The 22,021-nt window shown below is 35.9% G+C and overlaps 1 protein-coding gene across 1 annotated transcript in view; it reads left to right on the forward strand.

Annotated features, from left to right (window-relative positions):
* Positions 1-22,021, forward strand: part of LOC150109376 (transcription factor CP2-like protein 1) — a 311,379-nt gene that overhangs the window by 107,024 nt on the left and 182,334 nt on the right. The window contains exon 8 of the mRNA XM_090407787.1: positions 4,765-4,871. Within this exon, the coding sequence (XP_090263913.1) occupies positions 4,765-4,871 (107 nt within the window). The remainder of the gene's footprint in view (positions 1-4,764; positions 4,872-22,021) is intronic.

Consider the following 22,021-nt stretch of genomic DNA (forward strand, 5'->3'; position numbering starts at 1 on the left):
CAGTTTTTTTATCACTGTGCTGTCATCACTGCTTGTTTCATTTAGCAGTTTTTCCAAGTAATTACTCCATACTTCAAGGATATCTTTTTCTCCTGTTTTCATGTCACCTTTATCATCTCTAACTCCTTTTACAGCACCCTTTCCTCCATTCCTAAGATTCTTCAACAACCTCCAGAATCTTTTGCCACCTTCTTGATATTTATTTTCTATATTCTTGCCAAAGTCCTACCATGACTTCTGTTTAGCTAGTTTTACACACTGTTTAGCTTTCTTACATTTGTCTCTGTATTCTGTCAGAGTAAAAGCTGACTTATTTGCCAGGAACTTTTGATATGCTTTCTTCTTTTCCTTCACTGCCTCTTTAACTTCCTGTGTCCACCAGGGTGTTCTGATTTTTTTATCCTTGCACAGAACCTCACCACATGCCTCTCTGGCAGAATCAATCAATGTTTTCTTCAGAGTTTGCCACTGAATCTCCAAGGTTTAATTCCTGTTCTCAAACTCTTTCATTTTCTTTTCAATAATCTTTCTGTATTTTAGTCTACAGTTCACATCTGAGAGCTGTTCAACTTTTATTCCCTTTAAAACTTTCTTACATGTTATTCTTTTCAATATGAAATTCAATTTTATCCTGCTCAAGACTAAATAGTGATCACTTCCAATTTCAAATCCTCTGTACACTCTGGTGTCCTGCACCAGGGAGAAAACATCACTATCAACAATAACATAGTCAATGAGACTTTTCTTATTCCTAGCCTCTTCTCTCCATGTAAATTTGTGCACATTTTTATGTTGGAACATGGTGTTAGTAATAACCAGTCCATGTCCTGAGCAGAAATCCAACAGATATTTGCCATTATTATTAGCTTTGCTCTTTTCTCCAAATTTTCCCAAAATATTTTTGTATGTCTCACAGTCATTTCCTACTCTGCTATATAGATCCCTAACAAGGACCAACTTTTCCTTTTTCATTGTGTCAGTTGCTTTTTCTAAAGCCTCAAAAAATTCCTCCACTTATACCTTAATAGAAACTTCTGTGGGACCATAGGCACAAATAAGTCTCATTGTCCAGTTCCCCATTCTCATATTTGCCCACATTACTCTACTTGAGACTGACTGCCATTCAAGAAGATTAGCCTCGTATTTTGTGTTGAATACTATGGGTACTCCTTCTTTTCCTTGATTGTCATTGCCTGAATATAACATTTTGTATTTATTGCTCAGAAAGATCTCACCAGTTTTGGTGTTTTTTGTTTCAGTCACCCCTATTATGTCGATCTGGTACTTATCTAATTCCTCAGCTAGCTCCATTTCTTTGCCACCATTCAGGCTTCTTACGTTGATAGTACCGATCTTTAACTCTGGTGATGTTGAGTTGGGGTTTGTTTTCAGATTTGTTCCAGTAGCTGACTTTTTATTGTTTGCCCTGGTTCCCTGGCGAAAACAATGCAGGCCTTGTTTAACCGGGCGACGCCCCAGCCGGCATGAAATTTTGTCATGTTGTACCATCATTTTTTATTTTGGTTTAACCTATAAGAATACAATTTGGTCGGCTAAATCCCAAATTGCCAGCCCATCCTCGTTCGTTCGGTATCAAAGTAGATACCCAACAGGGTGCACCACTAGAAGGTGAGGATTGGACATTAGGTCAGAAGCCCTGGTCGGTTCTCCGCATTCCTTTAAAGGCTATGTGGAGGTCTCCTCTCAGTTATACAGCTTTGACCCTTAAGCACACCTTTCCTACATACCTTGTATTTTAATTTGGATAGTATATAATCCTCTTCTTTGTTGAGTAGTAGTAGTAGTCTTTATTGATAAAGTTCCAGACATTTCATCCAAATAGATTTGAATGGAACACCACTTATATTTTTTCAATTAAATGCAATTTTTTAATGAAAGTGGTGGCCTGAAACATATCCACAGTAAAAAAAAAAAAAAAAAATGTAATTACCAGGACAAATTGGATACAAAATATTTTGGTTTATGTCTAATAAACCAATATTATCATTAGTGAATGAGTAGTGGAAAATTTTACAGACAACAATGTAAGCACTTGAAGAATAACATTTCTTGATTTGTAGTTATGAGATCACCAGTTATGTAGTTATGAGTAAAAATTATTGCAGATCTCCTTTCGCTGAAGATCTACAGTAGATAGAAGAAACCGTATCCATCAGACACATCAGCTCAGCATCTCATGTTGTGTTATCTCTTACAGGTCTATAGACTTTTCTGAGGATTTTATTTTCAAAGATTTACAACACTTTTACATCTTGGTCTGTTATTCTCCAGGTTTCTGCTCCATATAAAACAATAGGTCTAATGATTTTCTTGTATATTTCTGTTTTAATTCTGCTTGATAGACTTTTGAAATATAGTAAATGATGTAATGAATGATAAGATCTATTGAAGGCATGTATTCTAGCTTTTATTTCTGCACTAATTTTATTATCACATAATAATATTGCCATAATCTCCTGTACTGCCCTCACAATTTTAGCAAAATTGTGAGGGTAGCAGGGCACATTTCAAGCCATCAAAAGCTTGAAATGTGGAAAGGCAGTTGGAGCAGCTAACATTCAACCAGAAATGCTGAACTATGCAGGTATAAAAATTTTGCACTGGTTACATTGCATAATTTTTATTATTATTATTATTATTATTATTATATGGCACCTCCATGGAGTCTGAAGATTCATTGCAGGAGACTCAATCCATCCACACAATCTGTCATATGTCTCCTTGAACCCATTAACAGACAAAGCACTCACAACTGACTCTGGCAACTCATTTCACTCATTCACCACTCTCCAAGCAAAAAATCTAGTTTTCACACCTCTACTAAGGAAACTCAGGAATGCCGAGGATTGTATTCTCCTAAGCTCTCGGTCAACTTACTAAACTTTCATAGTTTCTACAAACATTTGACTTATAATAATAATAATGTTGGAGCTAGTATCCATTTTGCTTATGTACAACTATAACATCTACTATAACATAGTCTATGAGACTTTTCTCCATGTGAATTTGTGCACATTTTTATGTTGGAACATGGTGTTAGTAATAACTAATCCATGTCCTGAACAGAAATCCAGCAAGCATTTACCATTATTATTAGCTTTGCACTTTTCTCCAAATTTTCCCCATGTCTGGTAATCATTTCTTGCTCTGCTGTTTATATTTCCAACAAGAACCAACTCTTCCTTTTTCATTGTGCCAGTTGCCTTCTCTAATGCCTCCAAAAATTCCTTCATTTCTTCCGTGGTAAAATCTTCTGTGGGACCATAAGCACAAATAAGTCTTATTGTCTTGTTTCCCATTCTGATATTTGCCCACATCACTCTACTTTATATTGTCTGCCATTGAAGAAGATTATCGTCATATTTAGTGTTGAATACCATAGCTACTCCCTCTTTTCTCTGATTGTTATTGAATATAACATTTTGTATTTGTTGATTAAAAAGATCTCACTTGTTTTTGTCTTCTTTGTTTCAGTTATGTCGATCCGGTACTTATTATTTTTTTTTATAAACATGTCACTTTGATCAATGTGATTTCCTTTCTTTTCCACTGTAGTAATTTTCTGCATTCATGTGGTTTTTATGTGATCATAAAATCACCTTATTAGAACAAGTTAGATATTATATTAATGCTACACATTCCTTTTGCTGTTCTGCTAATAGCCAATCACTCTGCAGTTACTTGAAGAAAGAGTTTCCAAAAAGTCTCCATGATAGATGTAACTAATTATTAATAATAATATAATTTTTGAATAACGGCTTCACACATGTAAGCGAAAACTAAGTATAATTTATTGCTCCTATATATTTCTCTCAGTATGTCATTAGCTTCATTCAGGAAGAAGGCAGAAGAATTAGTAATTGGTAAAATTATATTATGTCTCACATGCATATCTCTGTTAAATGTCTAGTAAATTAATAATAATAATAATAACAACAATAACTGTTGTTATTAGCCTAGATGTCCCACTGCAAGTCAAAAGCCTCCCCCCCCCCCACAACCCCTCCCACTCTCTCTCTCTCTCCTATCCTGGGCCACTCTTGTCCATGTGACACCGAGCCATTTTTCAATGTCATCTTTTTCTCTGTCTTGCAAGTTTTCTGACTCTTCTCGGCAGCCACTCTGTTGCTACATATCAATGTTCAATCAAGTAAAATAAAAATCTTTATTTAGTTTTCATTATGGAATTCCTTTGGTAATCCAGGTGCTTTATTTTCCCAACTAATGGCAAACTAATGACCACTCACACACCTTAAATTGCTATTGGGTTACTTTGTATTGCACTATAACTTGAAAGATGCATTGAAAAAAAAAGTATAAATAATGTTCACATTGTTAGAAAATATTAGGGCTGTTCTAAGATTCAGTCTTTCCTACATACTGCCTGCTATCTTAATAATTTAAGATTCTAAATAACTAAACATTTCCATTTGTTGATCTGGCACATTCATTCTGCTGTGTGTGCAGTTAACCAGACTGTTAAGTTGAACCGCCTTCATAATCTTTGCTCTTTATGAACAATATAGTTTTTTAATGAATAGTATTGTTCAGATTGATTTTTCAAAGATATCTAACACAGGAATCAGACAAGGCTAATGCATGCTGAGTTGTGATTCACTTTGTTTCAATTTCAAATTTGTTAACACTTTTTTGAATTAAAAAAAAAACACTTTTTTTTATTCCTTTATCAAGGAATAAAATCATTCTAAATGGTCTATTTTATAATTATCTTACTATTTTCAGACATTCCACTTTCATATGGAGTATATGAGGTAGTTAATGATCCTAATAACATACATATGTGTGAGTTTCTCTGGGATCCTACTAAAGAAACTGGTGTTTTTGTAAAGGTAAGTTTCTCTATTTTCAGAGAATGGATATTTGAGATAAATATATTAACTTTTGGTTATTGATATAATTCCTGATTATATTGTACTTACTAACACCTGGCTTCTTGGCTTGAAGTTAACACCAAGAAAAAGTGTATGCTTGCCTAATTTAGTTAATGATAATTTGAAAAATGTCTTCTTCTATCTAATAGACATCACTTTTCTGAGGGTAACCTTATTTTTTAATGATAATTTACCTTCACACAATAGTAGTCTTGTCAAATATTGGCTTGAACATCATGTGAACAAGAAATATCTTGGCCTGCCATTCACCTGATCTAAATTCAATAGAAAGTTTGACATGTGGTTAATTTGGTAGATGAAAAGATAACCAGAATTTTACTATATTGATTAAGCAAAATATGACAGCTGGATATCATAAGATTCCAGTTGACTATTGCAGAATCAGTTGTGTGATCTATCCCCAGACATAATATGACTGCTGTTAATCACTACACCAGCCATGACATGTTTACATGTCAGTCAAAACACAAATGGCCATTGAAATGGAAATAAGTTTTGGATACCATTTAGAATTTGCTGTGGAAATAACATGGATATGAAGTATAAAATGTTTGATATATTTCATCCATGTTTGCTGTTTGGATGATTAAATAAATAAAAAGTTATTTATGGTGAATTTGTGAAATGCTAAGCTTTTTTTTTTTTTTTAGAAAAAAACACTTGCCACAATTAATTTCTACTTTGAATAAAGCATATATAGTTCCAAGAAAAAAAGATATATTTGTATCCCCCCCATCATAATCCTGAATATGGCAGTCAGATATGGACACGAAATCTAAAATTATATCTGACAAAAAAGTCACTGTTATGATTACTTTTTACATCATTGTCTAGATAGGATTGATAATAATGGCATTAAATATAAAGATAAATCAGATTCAACTTACAAAAACTTTATTTCTGGCATACTTTTTGGCCACCTCATAGCTATTTTTCAAAGTAAACTATTAGGCTACAGACATCACAACCAGCAAAAGAGAAAAACCATTTAATATATCAATAGTCCAGATATATTCACATACATATACAGATAAAGATATTGACTTATTCTACAAAAGATCTGACAGAGACAATAGAAACAATACCAAAGCATGTACTAATTATTGAAGGAGATTGGAATGCCAAAGTCGGAATAGATAATGATGGTTAGGAACGTGTCATGGGAAAATATGGTTTAGGAGAAAGAAATGAATGAGGTGAAAAAATGTTAGAATTTGCTGTGGACCAAGATGATGATTTATAACACAACATTCCAGCAAAAGGAGTGTAGAAAATGGACGCGATCAAATGATGGGAAAACCATGAACATCATCGATATGATTACAGTTAAAAGAAAATGGATAACATCAGTACAGCAGTGTCAAAATTTTCAAGGAGCGGATATAGACTCGGATCCATAGTTTAGTGATCCCAAACATCAAGTTGAAATTATAAAGAAAATATAAACTCCATCATTAGAAACGAAGAGGCAAGAACAGCAAGAATAAGTGAAGCAGAAATAGGAAGGTACAGAACAGTGTTAGAAGAGAAACTTAAAAGTATGGACAAAGAAGAAAATTCAAATCTAAGAGTGAAAAGAGAAATGAAGGTGATAGAAGATGCAATTGAAGAAACAGTACCAGAAGAAGAGAAGATTAAGAAGAAGAAGAAGTGGATTAGATGAGAAACACTGAAGTTAGTACAGGAGAAGAGAATGTTGAAGATAAGAAGGGATACATCAGAACAAATAGAGGAGCAGTATAGAAGAAAGTGTAATGAGGTGAAAAAAGCAGTCAGAATGGATAAGATGAAATGGTTAGAAGCCCAATGCAATAATATAGAACAACACTATGTAGAGTATAAAACTCGGGAGGTGTACAAAATGATTAGAACCATTAATAGCAGGTGGCAACCAAAACAGACCACAATTAAAGATGAAAAAGGCAAAGTATTAATGAATAAAGATAAAATTCTACAGCGGTGGACAAGATACTGTAGTGAGTTATATGAAGAAAAACTAGATTTAGATAGCGTTAGGAAACTGATTGAAATTGAAGCTGATATCACCACCAGGTAATGAATATGATATAGACATTTTAAGAGGAGAGGCAGAAAAAGCAATAGGACGACTAAAATACAACAAGAGTCCTGGTAATGATAACATCACTGGAGAAATGATTAAATATGGTGACGAAAGTATGGTTACAGAAATGCACCAACTATGTAATATGGTATGGAAAGAAGGTCAAATGCCAGAGGAGTGGATGAAATCAATATTAGTGACATTTTTCAAGAAAGGAAATAAGCTAGAATGTAAAAATTATAGAACAATTGCTTTGACGAGTCACTTTGGTAAGGTGATGATGATATTGACAGAAAGATTGAGAACACAATTGGAAGCATACCTTGCAGATGAGCAAGCAGGATTTAGGAAAGATAGAAGCACAATTCAACAGATTTTGACAATGCGGTTAATAGCAGAGAAAGCTAGGGGAAAAACAAAAACATATATACCTGCTTTGTTGATTTTCAGAAGGTTTGACAGTACCGACCAGAAAGTGATATTAGCAGTGCTAGAATCCTGTGGAACTGATAGAAAACTAATAGCTATTTTAAGAGATGTTTACAAGGATGCAGTTAGAATAGGTGATGATTTGGGGAAATGGTTTAGAACAAGCAGAGGTACTAGACTGGGGGACCCGATATCACCAAGCATTTTCATCACACATTTAGAAACAGCAGCGGATAAAATGAAGCAAGGTGCAAAAGGAATATCGGTACATGGGATGAGAATTAACAGTCTGAGATTTGCAGATGACAGTTGTTATTATGGAAGAAGAAGAAAGAGAACTACAAAAAACATTGAAAACTGTTAAATGAGGAAGGAAAGACTGAGTCTGGGAAACACAAAGACAATGGTATTTGGTGAGAAGAACATGAAACAAAAGATACAAGTGGATGGAATTGATATAGAAAATGTAGAACAGTTCACATACTTGGGAAGTAAAATGATATATGATTTGGACTGTAAAAAAGAAATAAAGATCAGGATTGCAAAAGGAAGAACAAATCTGAAGACTATGGATAACATCTGGAAAAGGAAAGTGATCAGCCTGTAAACAAAACTAAGAGTGCTGGAAACATGCATCTTTAGCGGGGTACTGTATGGATCTGAAACATGGGTAATAAATAAGGAATCAAGAAAAAGAATTTTTGCATTTGAAAGGCCTTGTTACAGGAATATTCTAAGAATAGAATGGGTACAGAAAATCACAAATGAAGAGCTCTATCAGAAGATACAACCAAAGGAGAATCTAATGCAGAAGATTATAAAATGGAAGCTGCAATTATTTGGACACATCTGCAGAATGAGTGAAGATTGGAAGATAAAGACATTCATGTTTGGTATTATAGATGATGTAAACAGAAGAGGTAGACCATACAGAGAATGGATAGATAACATAAAGGACTGGTGTGGAATGGATGTACAGAAACTGCGACACTGTGCACTGGACAAAGAAAGGTGGAAAAAGATAGTGGTGGCATCAGATGCTAACAGGCAGTGAGCCCATATTTCATGATGATGATGAAAAGGGGAAAAAAGGGGTATAATACTTTGTCTTTATTTGAGTTGTATGTCAGCAGTTAGAATTGGAGTACAGGAAGATGGTTTTATGTTAAATCTGGTGTCAGACAAGGATGTACATTATCCCCTCTGTTTTTTATTATCTATATGGATCACATTATGATGGAAAGTGGTATTAAACAGATTTAATATCAAATCCTGATATCAAAATTGGAGATATTAATCTCAACTCTTTGCTTTATACAGATGTTGTTATACTTCTAAATAAATCCAGTACAAGTCTGCAAGATTCATTGACTAAATCAAATAACTGTTGTAATAGATTTGGTGTAAAGGTCAGCAATAACAAGACAGACAATGAAAATAGGCAGAAGCATTTAAAATATCAACTGCATTGTGAACAAAGAACCTATAGAACAAGTAAAACATTTCAGCTATTTAGGCAGAGTTTTTAGTGAAAATAATAACTTAAATATGGAAATAGACAACAAAATCAATAAAGCTGGTATGGTATGAAGTCAATGAAATAAATTTATATGGAATAAGAGAGAAGTTCGTCAAAACACTAAATTAGCTTATACAAGACAGTGCTCAAACCAATTACAACTTATAGATCTGAGAGCTGGGTTAGAAATAACACACTTGACCAAAGACTAGAGAGAGAGAGAGAGAGAGAGAGAGAGAGAGAGACTGCAGATATGAGAGTCCTGAGAAACATTGGGATGTGAACAGATGGCATCAGTGGCAATACCATATTAAAAATGAGGATATTAGGAAAGAACTTGACATTGTTATCATCCAGGAATGTGTTAGGAGAGCTAATCTCAGGTGGTTTGGTCACTTAAACAGAATGGGAGAGGAAAGATTAGCAAAACAAGTCTTCTCTGCCAGGTTGACAGGAAAAAGACCCAGAGGAAGACCAAGATATAGGTGGATCGATACAGTAAAAAAGTGCCTTAGAAGATAGAAATATAAGAACTGATAATGTTGGAGTCTTGACAGGTAACAGATTGATTTGGAGAAAAATTGTAGATAGGAAGTTAGTAATGATGTAAATTTTTCATGTAGTATCATACTATCATATCCTGTACACCCTTTGAGGGTACATATCAGGAATTTGATGATTATCATGAGATGTCATAACCAGCAAAAGAAAAAAAAGGGGAGGGAGTATATATAAAAGTACATACATATACATACACAGGGTGCTTAAGAGTCAAAAGCTGTATAACTGGAAGGAGACCTCCACATAGCCTTTTTAAGGAGTGCAGAGAACTGACTGACTAGGCTTCTGACCTAATATCCAATCCTCACCTTATCATGGTGCACCCTGTTAGGTATCTACCTGGATATTGAACGAACAAGGATGGCTGGTAATTTGGGATTTAGCCGACTAAATTATATGCTTATTGGCTTAAACCACAGTGTAAAATGATATATACACAAAATGTTATATTCTGGCAATAGCAATCAGGGAAAAGAGGGAATAGCCATAGTATTCAACACTAAATATCAAGATAATCTTCTTGCATGACAGGCAGTATTAAGTAGAGGCAAATATCAGAATGGGAAACTAGACAATGAGCCTTGGTAGAACCCACAGAAGGTTCTACCAAGGAATAAATAGATGAATTTTTTTTTTTTTTGAGGCATTAGAGAAGGAAGCTGGCTCAATGAAAAAGGAAAAGTTTGTCTTTGTTGGAGATATAAACAGAAGAGTGGGAAATGATTGCCAGCCATATAAAAATGTTTGTAGAAAAGTGCACATGGGGAGAAGATGCAAGAAATATTTTCTTGATAGCAATATTTTCCCACTGGTTCAGGACACAACAGTATACAGAGGATTTAAAATACAAAGTTATCACTGAAATACATAAACATCACTGAATTAAAAATGAAGAGTTTGAAAACAAGAACCAAACCTTGGAGATTCAGTGGCAAATCCTGAAGAAAACATTAATTGATTCAGCCACAGAGGCAGGTGGTGAAGTTGTCTGTAAGGATAGAAACATCAGAACTCCATGGTGAATGAAAAGAAGAAAGCATATTGAAAGTTCCCGGAAGTAAGTCAGCTTGTGCTCTTACAGAATACAGAGAAAACTGTAAGAAAGTGAAGCACTGTGTAAAACTAGCTAAACAAAAGTCATGGGAAGACTTTGGTAAGGACAGAAAATAAATATCAGGAAGGTGGCAAAATATTCTGGAGGCTATTGAAAAAGCTAAGGAATGGAGGAAAGAGAACTGTAAAAGGAATCAGAGATAATAAAGGTGACATGAAAACTGAAGATAAATATATCTTCAGTTTTCATGTCTTTAATAATTACTTTGAAAGGCTGCTAAATGAAACAAGCAGTGTCAGCATGATAGTAGAAAACTTCCATCAGGAATGAATGCAGTCAGGAATACTTGAAGTAAAAAAAAAAAAAAGTCACGAAAAACCTGAAATGTAGAAAGGCAGCTGGAGTTGATGAAATTTGGCTATAAATGCTCAAATATGGAAGTATAAGAGTTTTTCAGCAGCTGCATTGTATAAATCAGAAGCCCTGGTCAGAGGATTGAATTCCAGATAATTGGAGCAGAGATCTAACACTACCCATCTATTAAAAGGAAAATAAAACTGAATGCGAGAATTCCAGAGTTATTTTCCTACTTTGAGTGTCCTGGTAATATTGAAAAACAGCTAAGAAAAATTGTGGAAGTGAAGCTTGTAGAACAAGCTGGATTGAGGCCAAATAGAGGTTGTCAGGATCAGATTTTCACTCTAAGACAAACAGTTGAGAAATCTTGGTAATATAACAAGGATTTGTATTTAACTTTTGTTAATCTAGAAAAGGCATATAACAAGGTGCCAAGAGGAAAGCTCATCAAAATGCTACAGTTATATAATATAAATGGGACATTTTATCAAGCAATACATTGTCTCTATTTAAGCTGTAAGTCAGTAGTTAGACTTGAAGGAGGTACAGGAAGATGGTTTGAGGTAAAATCAGTTTCTGCAAGAAAGATGAACATTTTCTCCACTGTTATTCATTATCTGTATCAATCACATTCTGAAGGAAAGCATTAAATCTGATATTAAAATTGTTGATCTTAGCTCTTTACTTTATGCAGATGATATACTTCTGAATAAATCCAGTGCAAGTCTGCTAGATTCCCTGACTAAATTGAATAACTGAATAAATGTGTGAAAATCAGCAATAAAAAGACAGAAACATTGAAAATATCAACTGTATCCTGAATGGCGAACAAATTCCTGCCATGTACCCTCAAGGGGTGTACAGGATATAATAGTACTACATGAAAAAAATTACATAGTTACTAACTTCCTATCTATAATTTTTCTCCAAATCAGTCTGTTACTTCTCAAGACTCCAACATTATCAGATCTTATATTTCTATCGTCTAAGACACTTTGTACCGTATCAATCCACCTATATCTTGGTCTTCCTCTGGGTCGTTTTGCGGCCAACCTGGCAGAGAACACTTGTTTTGCTAATCTTTCTTCGCCCATTCTGTTTAAGTGACCATACCACCTGAGATTAGCTCTCCTAACACATTCCTCGATGTTGACAATGTCAAGTTCTTTACTGATATCCATGTTTTTAATATGATATTGCCATTGATGCCATCTGTTCACGCCTATAATCTTTCTCAGGACTCTAATATCTGCGGTCTCTAGTCTTTGGTCAAGTGTTTTACTTCTGACCCAGCTCTCAGATCCATAAGTTAAACCTGGTTTGAACACTGTCTTGTATACAGCTAATTTAGTGTTCCGACTAATTTCTCTCTTATTCCATATGAATTTATTCAATTGACTTCCTACCATACCAGCTTTGCTGATTCTGTTGTCTATTTCTATATTTGATTTACCATCTTCAGTAAAAATTGTGCCTAAGTAGCTGAAATGATTCACTTGTTCCACAGGTTCTCCATTCACAACACAGTTGACATTTTCAATGATTCTGCCTATTTTCATTGTCTTTGTCTTTTTATTGCTGACCTTCATACCATATCTATTACAACAGCTATTCAATTTAGTCAGAGAATCTTGCAGACTTGTAGCGGATTTATTTAGAAGTATAACATCATCAGCATAAAGCAAAGAGCTGACATTAACATCTCCAATTTTGATATCATGTTTAATACCACTTTCCTTCATAATGTGATCCATATAGATAATGAATAACAGAGGGGATAATGTACATCCCTGTCTCACACCAGATTTAACATTAAACCATCTTCCTGTACTTCCTTCAATTCTAACTGCTGACTTACAACTCAAATAAAGACTAAGTATTGCGTGATATAATGCCCCATTGACACCATATAACTGTAGCGTATTGAATAGCTTCTCTCTTGGCACCTTGTCATATGCCTTTGTCAAATCGACAAAACTTAAATACAGATCTTTGTTATATTCCCATGCTTTCTCGACTATTTGTCATAAAGTGAAGATCTGATCCTGACAGCCTCTATTTGGCCTGAATCCAACTTGTTCTTCACCAAGCTTTTCTTCCACAATTCTTCTCAACCGTTTCTCAAGTATACTTGCATAGATCTTGCCAGGAACACTCAGTAGGGAAATACCTCTGTAATTCTCACATTCAGTTTTATTTCCCTTTTTATATATGGGTACTATGAGAGCTCTACTCCAATCATCGGGAATTTGTCCCTCTGTCTAGGCTTTCTGAACTATGCAGTGCAGCCACTGTAAGACTCTTATACCACCATGCTTCAGCATTTCTGGTCGAATGTCATCTACTCCTGCTGCCTTTCCACATTTCAAGCCTTTGATGGCTTTTTCTACTTCAAGTATGGATATGTATTCCTGACTGCATGCCTGGTCAGTGTTTTTTTTTTTTTTTACCACTGTGATGTCATCACTGCTTGTTTCATTTAGCAGTTTTTCAAAGTAATTACTCCATACTTCAAGGATATCCTTTTCTCCCGTTTTCATGTCACCTTTATTATCTCTAACTCCTTTTACAGCACCCTTTCCTCCATTCCTAAGCTTTTTCAACAACCTCCAGAATATTTTGCCACCTTCTTGATATTTATTTTCTATATTCTTGCCAAAGTCCTTCCATGACTTTTGTTTAGCTAGTTTTACACACTGTTTAGCATTCTTGCATTTGTTTCTGTATTCTCTAAGAGCACAAGTTGACTTATTTGCCAGGAACTTTTGATATGCTTTCTTCTTTTCCTTCACTGCCTCTTTAACTTCCTGTGTCCACCAGGGAGTTCTGATTGTTTTATCCTTGCAGACAACCTCACCACATGCCTCTCTGGCAGAATCAATCAATGTTTTCTTCAGAGTTTGCCACTGAATCTCCAAGGTTTGATTCCTGTTCTCAAACTCTTTCATTTTTTCTTCAATAATCTTTGTGTATTTTAGTCTACAGTTCACATCTGAGAGCTGCTCAATTTTTATTCGCATTAAAACTTTCTTACATGTTATTTTTTTTCAATATGAAATTCAATTTTATCCTGCTCAAGACTAAATAGTGATCACTTTCAATTTCAAATCCTCTGTACACTCTGGTGTTCCTGCACCAGGGAGAAAACATCACTATCAACAATAACATAGTCAATGAGACTTTTCTTATTCTTTGCCTCTTCTCTCCATGTGAATTTGTGCACATTTTTATGTTGGAACATGGTGTTAGTAATAACCAGTCCATGTCCTGAGCAGAAATCCAACAGATATTTGCATTATTATTAGCTTTGCTCTTTTCTCCAAATTTTCCCAAAATATTTTTGTATGTCTCACAATCATTTCCTACTCTGCTATTTAGATCCCAACAGGGACCAACTTTTCCTTTTTCATTTTGTCAGTTTCTTTTTCTAAAGCCTCAAAAAATTCCTCTGCTTCGACCTTAGTAGAACCTTCTGTGGGACCATATGCACAAATAAGTCTCATTGTCCAGTTCCCCATTCTCATATTTGCCCACATTACTCTACTCGAGACTGACTGCCATTCAAGAAGATTAGCCTCGTATTTTGTGTTGAATTCTATGGCTACTCCTTCTTTTCCTTGATTGTCATTGCCTGAATATAACGTTTTGTATTTATTGCTCAGAAAGATCTCACCAGTTTTGATCTTTTTTGTTTCAGTCACCCGTATTATGTCGATCTGGTACTTATCTAATTCCTCAGCTAGCTCCATTTCTTTGCCATTCAGGCTTCTTATGTTGATAGTACCGATCTTTAACTCTGGTGATGTTGAGTTGGGGTTTGTTTTCAGATTCATTCCAGTAGCTGACTTTTCGCTGTTCGCCCTGGTTCCCTGGCAAAAACAACGGGGGCCTTGTTTAACCGGGCAATGCCCCAGCCGGCATGAAATTTTGTCATGTCGTACCATTATTTTTTATTTTGGTTTAACCAATAAGAATACAATTTGGTCTGCTAAATCCCAAATTGCCGGCCCATCCTCGTTCGTTCAGTATCCAAGTATATACCCAACAGGGTGCACCACGAGAAGGTGAGGATCGGACATTAGGTCAGAAGCCCTGGTCGGTTCTCCCTATTCCTTTAAAGGCTATGTGGAGGTCTCCTCTCAGTTATACTGCTTTGACCCTTAAGCACAATTTTTAGTGGAGGTGATAAATTAAATATGGAAATAGACAGAATTAGTAAAATTGGTAGAAAGTCAGCTGAGTAAATTTATATGGAATAAGAATGAAAGTAATGAAAACACTGAATTAGCTGTATTCAAGACAGTGTTCAAACCAATTTTAACTTATCAAAGACTGGAGACCATTGTTATCATTCAGGAATGTGTTCAAAAAGCTAATCTGAGTGGTATAGTTACTTGAACAATGAGAGAGGAACGATTAGTAAAACAAATGTTCTTTGTTGGCAGGGAAAAGAACCTGATGCAAGATGTAGATGGATTGATGCAGTAAAAAGCGCCTTTAAAGACAGATCTGATAATATTGGAATTTTGCAGATAACATTAATTTGGAGGAAAATTATTGATCAGAAGTTAGTAATGGTGTGACTTTTTCATGTTATGTTATCGTATCGAATATCATATTGAAGCTATTCAATATCCGTGGATGGTACATATCAGGAATTTGATGATGATGTTTATATATATATATATATATATATATATATTTTTTTTTTTTTAAGTCAGGTATTTACCATACCATACCAAAACAAATCATTTCCACATCCACAGCATAAATTCCAATATAAACAACATTTATCACCACTCACCTCACAGACATCTAAGCCAGACTTTTTCTTAACAGAAACCCAAATTACAGCTACATCAGCCACAGTTCACCTTCAGTTCCCAAATTATACTCTTCATGATTCATTTCTCCACAAAGACCTTTGTACGTTCTAACATTGCCTGCCATAGAATGTCAAATTTAGAATCCCCTGTTTTCGACTTCCTCTGGCTGAAGGTTTTATTTCCCCCACTTAGTAACATTCATCTGCAATATTTACCAGTTTCCAAACTCTGTAAACCACAAAGACCTCCTCACTTTCCTCCCCATGAAACCTGACCATCTACAATACAGTTACCCAAACAGTGAATTCATCATCCCTAGGTGAGCTGAATGTCTACAACTCCAGCTAGTCCCCCTTCTTCAGCACTATAGATCAAGCCAGATGTGACATGGAAGTTTTTTCTGTAAGCAACTATCTAATGCAAATCATGTAGCTATTTACCCGAATTTCAGATATTCTCCTCCACTCTCCTAATAATACCCTTGATCCTTTTTTAACTAGTTCTCCTTCCAGACACACTGTAGAAATTACCTCTCCTCTTGGCATCTCAGATCGCAATCTAGTGCAAGTGTTCAGTATCACAGTGCCCCCCCCTCCTCTGACCACACCTTACCTCATGTCGTCTGGCACTACAAAGATACAAAGTGCGATGATCTCCAGAACTACTATTCTTCTTTCCCATAGTATGACTATTGCTTCTGCTCTTCTAACCCAACCCAGACACCTGCACTAAGCAAGTTACAGAAATCATCCTCAGTGTCATGAAAGCATTTAGCCCTCATTCCATCCAATATTCCTGTCCACTTACAAACGTTGATTCAACAGAAGATGTATGAAAGCAGTTGAAGAAAAAAATTCAGCTTGCCAAAGGTGCCTTGTATCAAGAACCCAAGCTTCATACTCAGCCTATGTGGAAGCATGCAGTAAATGTAAATCAAACTTCATAAAAGCCACTAGCATAAAGCTCATCTCTTGTCCAAATGATAGTCGTGCCTTCTGGTGCCTCACATAAGCCATCATGTGCAACTTCTGCTCACCTGCACTCCCACCTCTATCCCATGCACATGGCATCATTGTTACAGCACCGAAAGAAAAAGTTTACCTCCTAGCATCACTTTTTTCCTTTAACTCATTCCATACCATATGCCTCCTGTGGTGTTTCGACAGAAAGACATGAGAAGAATATTAAACAACCTGAACACTATAAAGTTGTATGATCCCAATGGCATCTTTCCTATTGTACTCAAACGTTGTGCTTCAGAGCTAACATCTGTCTTCTATCATCTCTTCAATCTTCTGTATTCACCTGGCACCTATCCCCCATCTCGTGAAAAGTGACATATATCCAACCCATTCCAAAATAGGGAGACCCTACTGTTGAACTGCCATCACCTCAATCCTCTCCAAAGTAATGGAGAAAGTTATCAATGAAGTGCAACGGTTAATCAGCAACCACCAGCATGGATTCCACCAACCCAAATACACGGGATATCGTAGCATGCATAACTTACCACTGACACTTGTCATGGAAAGGTTTGGAGAAATGTGTGTTGTTGCCCTTGACATTTCCAGGGCTTTTTGATTGTGTTTGGCATCAAGGCCTGCTTTGCAAACTGCCTTCCTTTGGTCTATCTGCCATCCCCCTGTAACTGGATAGCTGCCAGCTTTCTTTCTCTCTCTCTCTGGTCGTTCACTATATGTCTTGGTGGATGTCACTCTCTCTCGGTTCGAGCTTTGCCACCAGTGCAAGAGTACCTCAGGGCTTCATTTTGTCTCTCTCTCTCCCCCCCCTCTCTTATACATAAATGATCTACTCTCAATCACTACAAATCCTATCCATATCCTTGCTGATGTTAGCACTCTTCACTCATCCTACTCCTTTGACAAACAACCAAACAAACTGTTTGTTTGTCAAACATGCAGTTCTCAGACATCCCTTACATCAAGATCGTCTGCAGCCAGTGCCCTTAAACACTGATCTCCATACATCCTTCAGTGGAGCAAGGATAACCTAATGATCTCCACTGCCACCAAAACATAGGCTTTTCTCCCACAAAAGGGGATCTCAGCTCACCTTCTCTCATCCTCGGTAATACACACATAACCAGACAGAATGATCTCTCTCTCTCTCTCCTCCCCCCCCTCTTTTACTGACATTTACCTCCAACGTCTCCTGGTACAAACATATCACATCTATATCTTCCTCATCTTCTAAAAAATTAAATGAAAAAATTCTTTTCTGCTCAAGAAGTTATTTTATATATATTTTTTTAATATTTTGGTTTAAGCCAATAAGAATACAATTGGTCGGCTAAATCCCAAATTCCAGCCCATCCTCGTTCGTTCAGTATCAGGTAGATACCTAACAGGGTACACCACGAGAACGTTAGGATTGGATATTAGGACAGAAGCCCTGGTCGATTCTCTGCATTCCTTTAAAGGCTATGTGGAGATCTCCTCTCAGTTATACAGCTTTGACCCTTAAGCACTTTTCAACCAGAAACGCTCAAGTATGGAGGTATAAATGTCTTACAGTGGCTGCGCTGCATAGTTCAGAAGGCCTGGACAGAGGGACAAATTCCAGATGAGTGGAATAGAGTTCTCATTGTACCCATATATAAAAAGGGGAACAAAACTGAATGTGAGAATTAGTGAGAATTACAGAGGTATTTCTGTACTGAATGTTCCTGGTAAGATTTACTTAAGTATACTTGAGAAATGGTTGAGAATGATTATGAGAGAAAAGCTTGGTGAAGAACAAGCTGGATTCAGGCCAAATAGAGGCTGTCAGGGTCAGATTTTCACTTTATGACAAATAGTTGAGACACATACATAGCTCATGGCAAAAACACGATGTTATATAGTAACAGGATTGAAGAATTTAAAATATTTGAATATTTTAAATTTGAATAAAATATATAAAAATTCATTCCAGTCATTTTGATAAGCACGAAAGGTGCATTCTTTTACAATATGTTGCATAGTCTGTTGTGGAGCACCACAGTCACATATTGGAGATGATTGTCTGTTCTATTTATAGAGAGTATCTCCACATAGGCCATGGTTTGTCCGAATCCTATTTATTGAGAAACTGAACAGCATCTCTATCTCCAATACGGATTTACTCGCCTGCCTGGATGTTACATCTCTATTCACTAACATCCCTGTGGAGGAAGTCATCAATATTTTAGGAAGTTTTCTCTCACAAGACATTACTTCTCTGTTCCGTCATTGTTTAGCATCAAACTTTTTCTTATGGAATAAAACCATATATCAGCAATTGACTGGCCTTGCAATGGGTAGCCCCCTCTCTCCATCTTGTGCTGATCTCTTTATGGAGGATTTTGAAAGTAAAATCTTAACTCAAACAGACCCTAAACCCACAGTATGGTGGAGATACGTGGACGATATTTTTATTGTTTGGAACCACACAAAAAATGACCTGTTCAACTTTCTTAACAAAATCAACTATCTACACCGCACAATCAAATTCACTCTAGAACTTGAAAAAGATAACCAATTATCATTTCTGGACACTTTAATTAAGAAGCTTCCGAATGGTGGTATCAACCTTGCAGTTTACCGCAAACCTACCAATACAGGACGTTATTTACATTTCACTTCGTGCCACCACATTTTTCAGAAACTTAGTATTGTACACATGTTGAAGAACTGTGCCTCCTTCCTTACAACAGATCAACAAGACCTCCAGGAAGAACTATCCCTGATATCCACCAACCTTACCATGAATGGATTTCCTCAAAGACTCATCCACAAGATACTTTTCTCTGAACCCCGACAAAGACAACAAGATGATATACGTTATATTTCTACCATCATCATTCCATACTTAGGGACAGTTTCCAATAAGATTGCTAGACTCCTCAGACCACATAAAATAAGAGTGGCCTTTTAAACCCACAGAAATGATTAGACAACTCTTAAGATCTCCAAAAGATAGCCATCCTTTCTCCAAATATGCTGGAGTTTATAACATACCCTTCTCGTGCGGCTTGAATTACATCGGCCAAACTTCAAAGAGCCTTGAAATTAGGCAGAAAGAACACATAGGTGACGTCAGTAATAACAGAGAAGAAAAATCGGGGTTAGCTTTTCATTTCTCAAGAATGAACCATACCATAGAGTGGGATAGAAGCACAATTCCTTACATGGAGGAGGACTTCTGCTCCCGAATTTTTAAGGAGGCCACAACAGTTGCCTGCTGTATACAAAACCTTAACAGGAACCAAGGACTAATCTTGCCCGTGATCTGGAAGACCATTATCAGATCCTTCAAGTCTCCAGAACTGAATTATAGTGCCCACTATAGAACGTTCCTGTTTTTTGGTCAAGAAATTAAACGTTTTTTTAAAGCTGCTGATGTTTTTAAACATTTTTTGAAAACTAGCTTCTATGTGAGTTACTAAAGAGAGAACCTGGTTACTACACCTACATTTGGGTCTGAAGTCAGCTTGTTCTGTTGGGACATATTTAAAAATAGTGGGACTTATTCTATTCTAAATAAGTCTTTCAAGGAGTTTATAACAACAACTGAGGAGAGTAATAGCTTTATGATTAGGCTTACCAGGTTTTAAAATTGAAAGTATTTTTGCTTTTTTAAAAATAGTGGGAAGTTTATCAGTTGTAAGTATCAGTATAGAATTTAGTTAACCATAATCTTGCATTTCTTCCCAGATTAATCAAAAATTTTGGATAAATGTTATCAAAACCTGGAGCCTTACCCGGCTTTAATTCCTTTAAGGCTGCTTCAACTTCTTGCTGCATAAAAGGCAAAATTTGAAGTTATAGGTGAATTCTTGTTAAATTCTTTTAATTTTCTCTTAATATATCATGTATGCTTTTTATTGATTGGGGCACATGATGTGCTGACAATACGTATAGCTAGTTGATCTGGGGTGATTCTTGGTTGTTCTTTAATCAATGGAGCACTACCACCTAGTTTCCTAAGATGGCTCCAAGCTTTACGGCTGGAATGCCTTCAACTATATTATTATACCTTCAACTGTATTTACCCATTTTTTACTTCAGGATATATCCAATTTTTCTAGAAGTTCGGGTCGTTGTTCATCTGATATTCATTATAAAGTAATTCACATTCTTCAGTCCACCAATGTATGTAGTTATGTAATACCTCTAGGAATACTTTTCTTGGCAGCAAGCAGGACTATGCCTTTAAATCAATTAAAATTAGTATTTATTGGAGATATCCAGCGAATACACGTCAACTTCATTTGCGTATTTATTCCGGTCAGCCTTTTTAAAATTCCAGTGTGAAAAGTTGATCTTACAAGGTGGAATAGAAATGCCAATGTCATTTAATACCAATCTGTGTTGATCATGAGGTTAGTCAGTTAAGCACCTTCTCAAATTTTGCATAGGGTGACCTAAATTATTTTTGCTCACAAGACATAAATCAGGGTTATAGTCTCTTTTTCAGACTGCAGATCTGAAAGTGTCTTTGTCTTTGGCATCAAAAACTAAACAAAGACTATTTAGTTCTATTCAGTCAACAAGTTTTTCACCACATTTGTTGTTTTGAGATGCCAGCCTGGCTGGCCAAGCGGTTAGCATATCCACTCTCCAGCCAAAAGGCTGCGGGTTCGAATCCAGCTGTGGGCATGGATGTTTGTGATTTCTGTGGAAATACGAGTGGTGGTAGATGGCGTTGGTATACTTGCTGTCATTTGGTGGATTGAGTGATGGAGACAGAATTGTAGAGCAGGTGCCCTCCCTCGATGAGTCTTTGGATTCCCTGGAGGTGTCAAATAATAATAATAATAATTCCACTGTTCGTGGTGACTATTAAAGTCTCCAATATAAATTTCAGGATGTTCAGCAATAGGAATAATTTTTTCCAGCCAAGATGATCCAGGTGGCTTATAAATATTCGTAATTATAATATCTTGAACTTTTATCACTACTATGTGTATGTTTTCTTCAATATTTTGAGATAGAAGAAAAACTTCTTGAAGACGTTTTCGCACATTCGTTGCTATTCCATATACATCATGATAAGTTGCACAAATAGCTATTCAGGATCAGCAGCACGTGTTTCCTGGACAGCAATCACATCAACATTGTTAGTTGACAATAATTTAGATATATAATTGCATTTGGCTTTACTAATAAATTCGATATTTAATTGACAAATTCATAGTGTAGGGCCAATTTTTCTAAATTTTAGTTTCTGCAAATCACTATATTCAGTAGACATCATGAAATTGGCAAGGAGATCCTTAGGATGGACTGGCTGCCTATC

Source organism: Typopeltis vanoorti, chromosome 2, assembly GCF_054136105.1.
Source record: "Typopeltis vanoorti isolate ZY-2024b chromosome 2, IOZ_Tvanoo_1.0, whole genome shotgun sequence".
Classification (NCBI taxonomy): domain Eukaryota; kingdom Metazoa; phylum Arthropoda; class Arachnida; order Uropygi; family Thelyphonidae; genus Typopeltis; species Typopeltis vanoorti.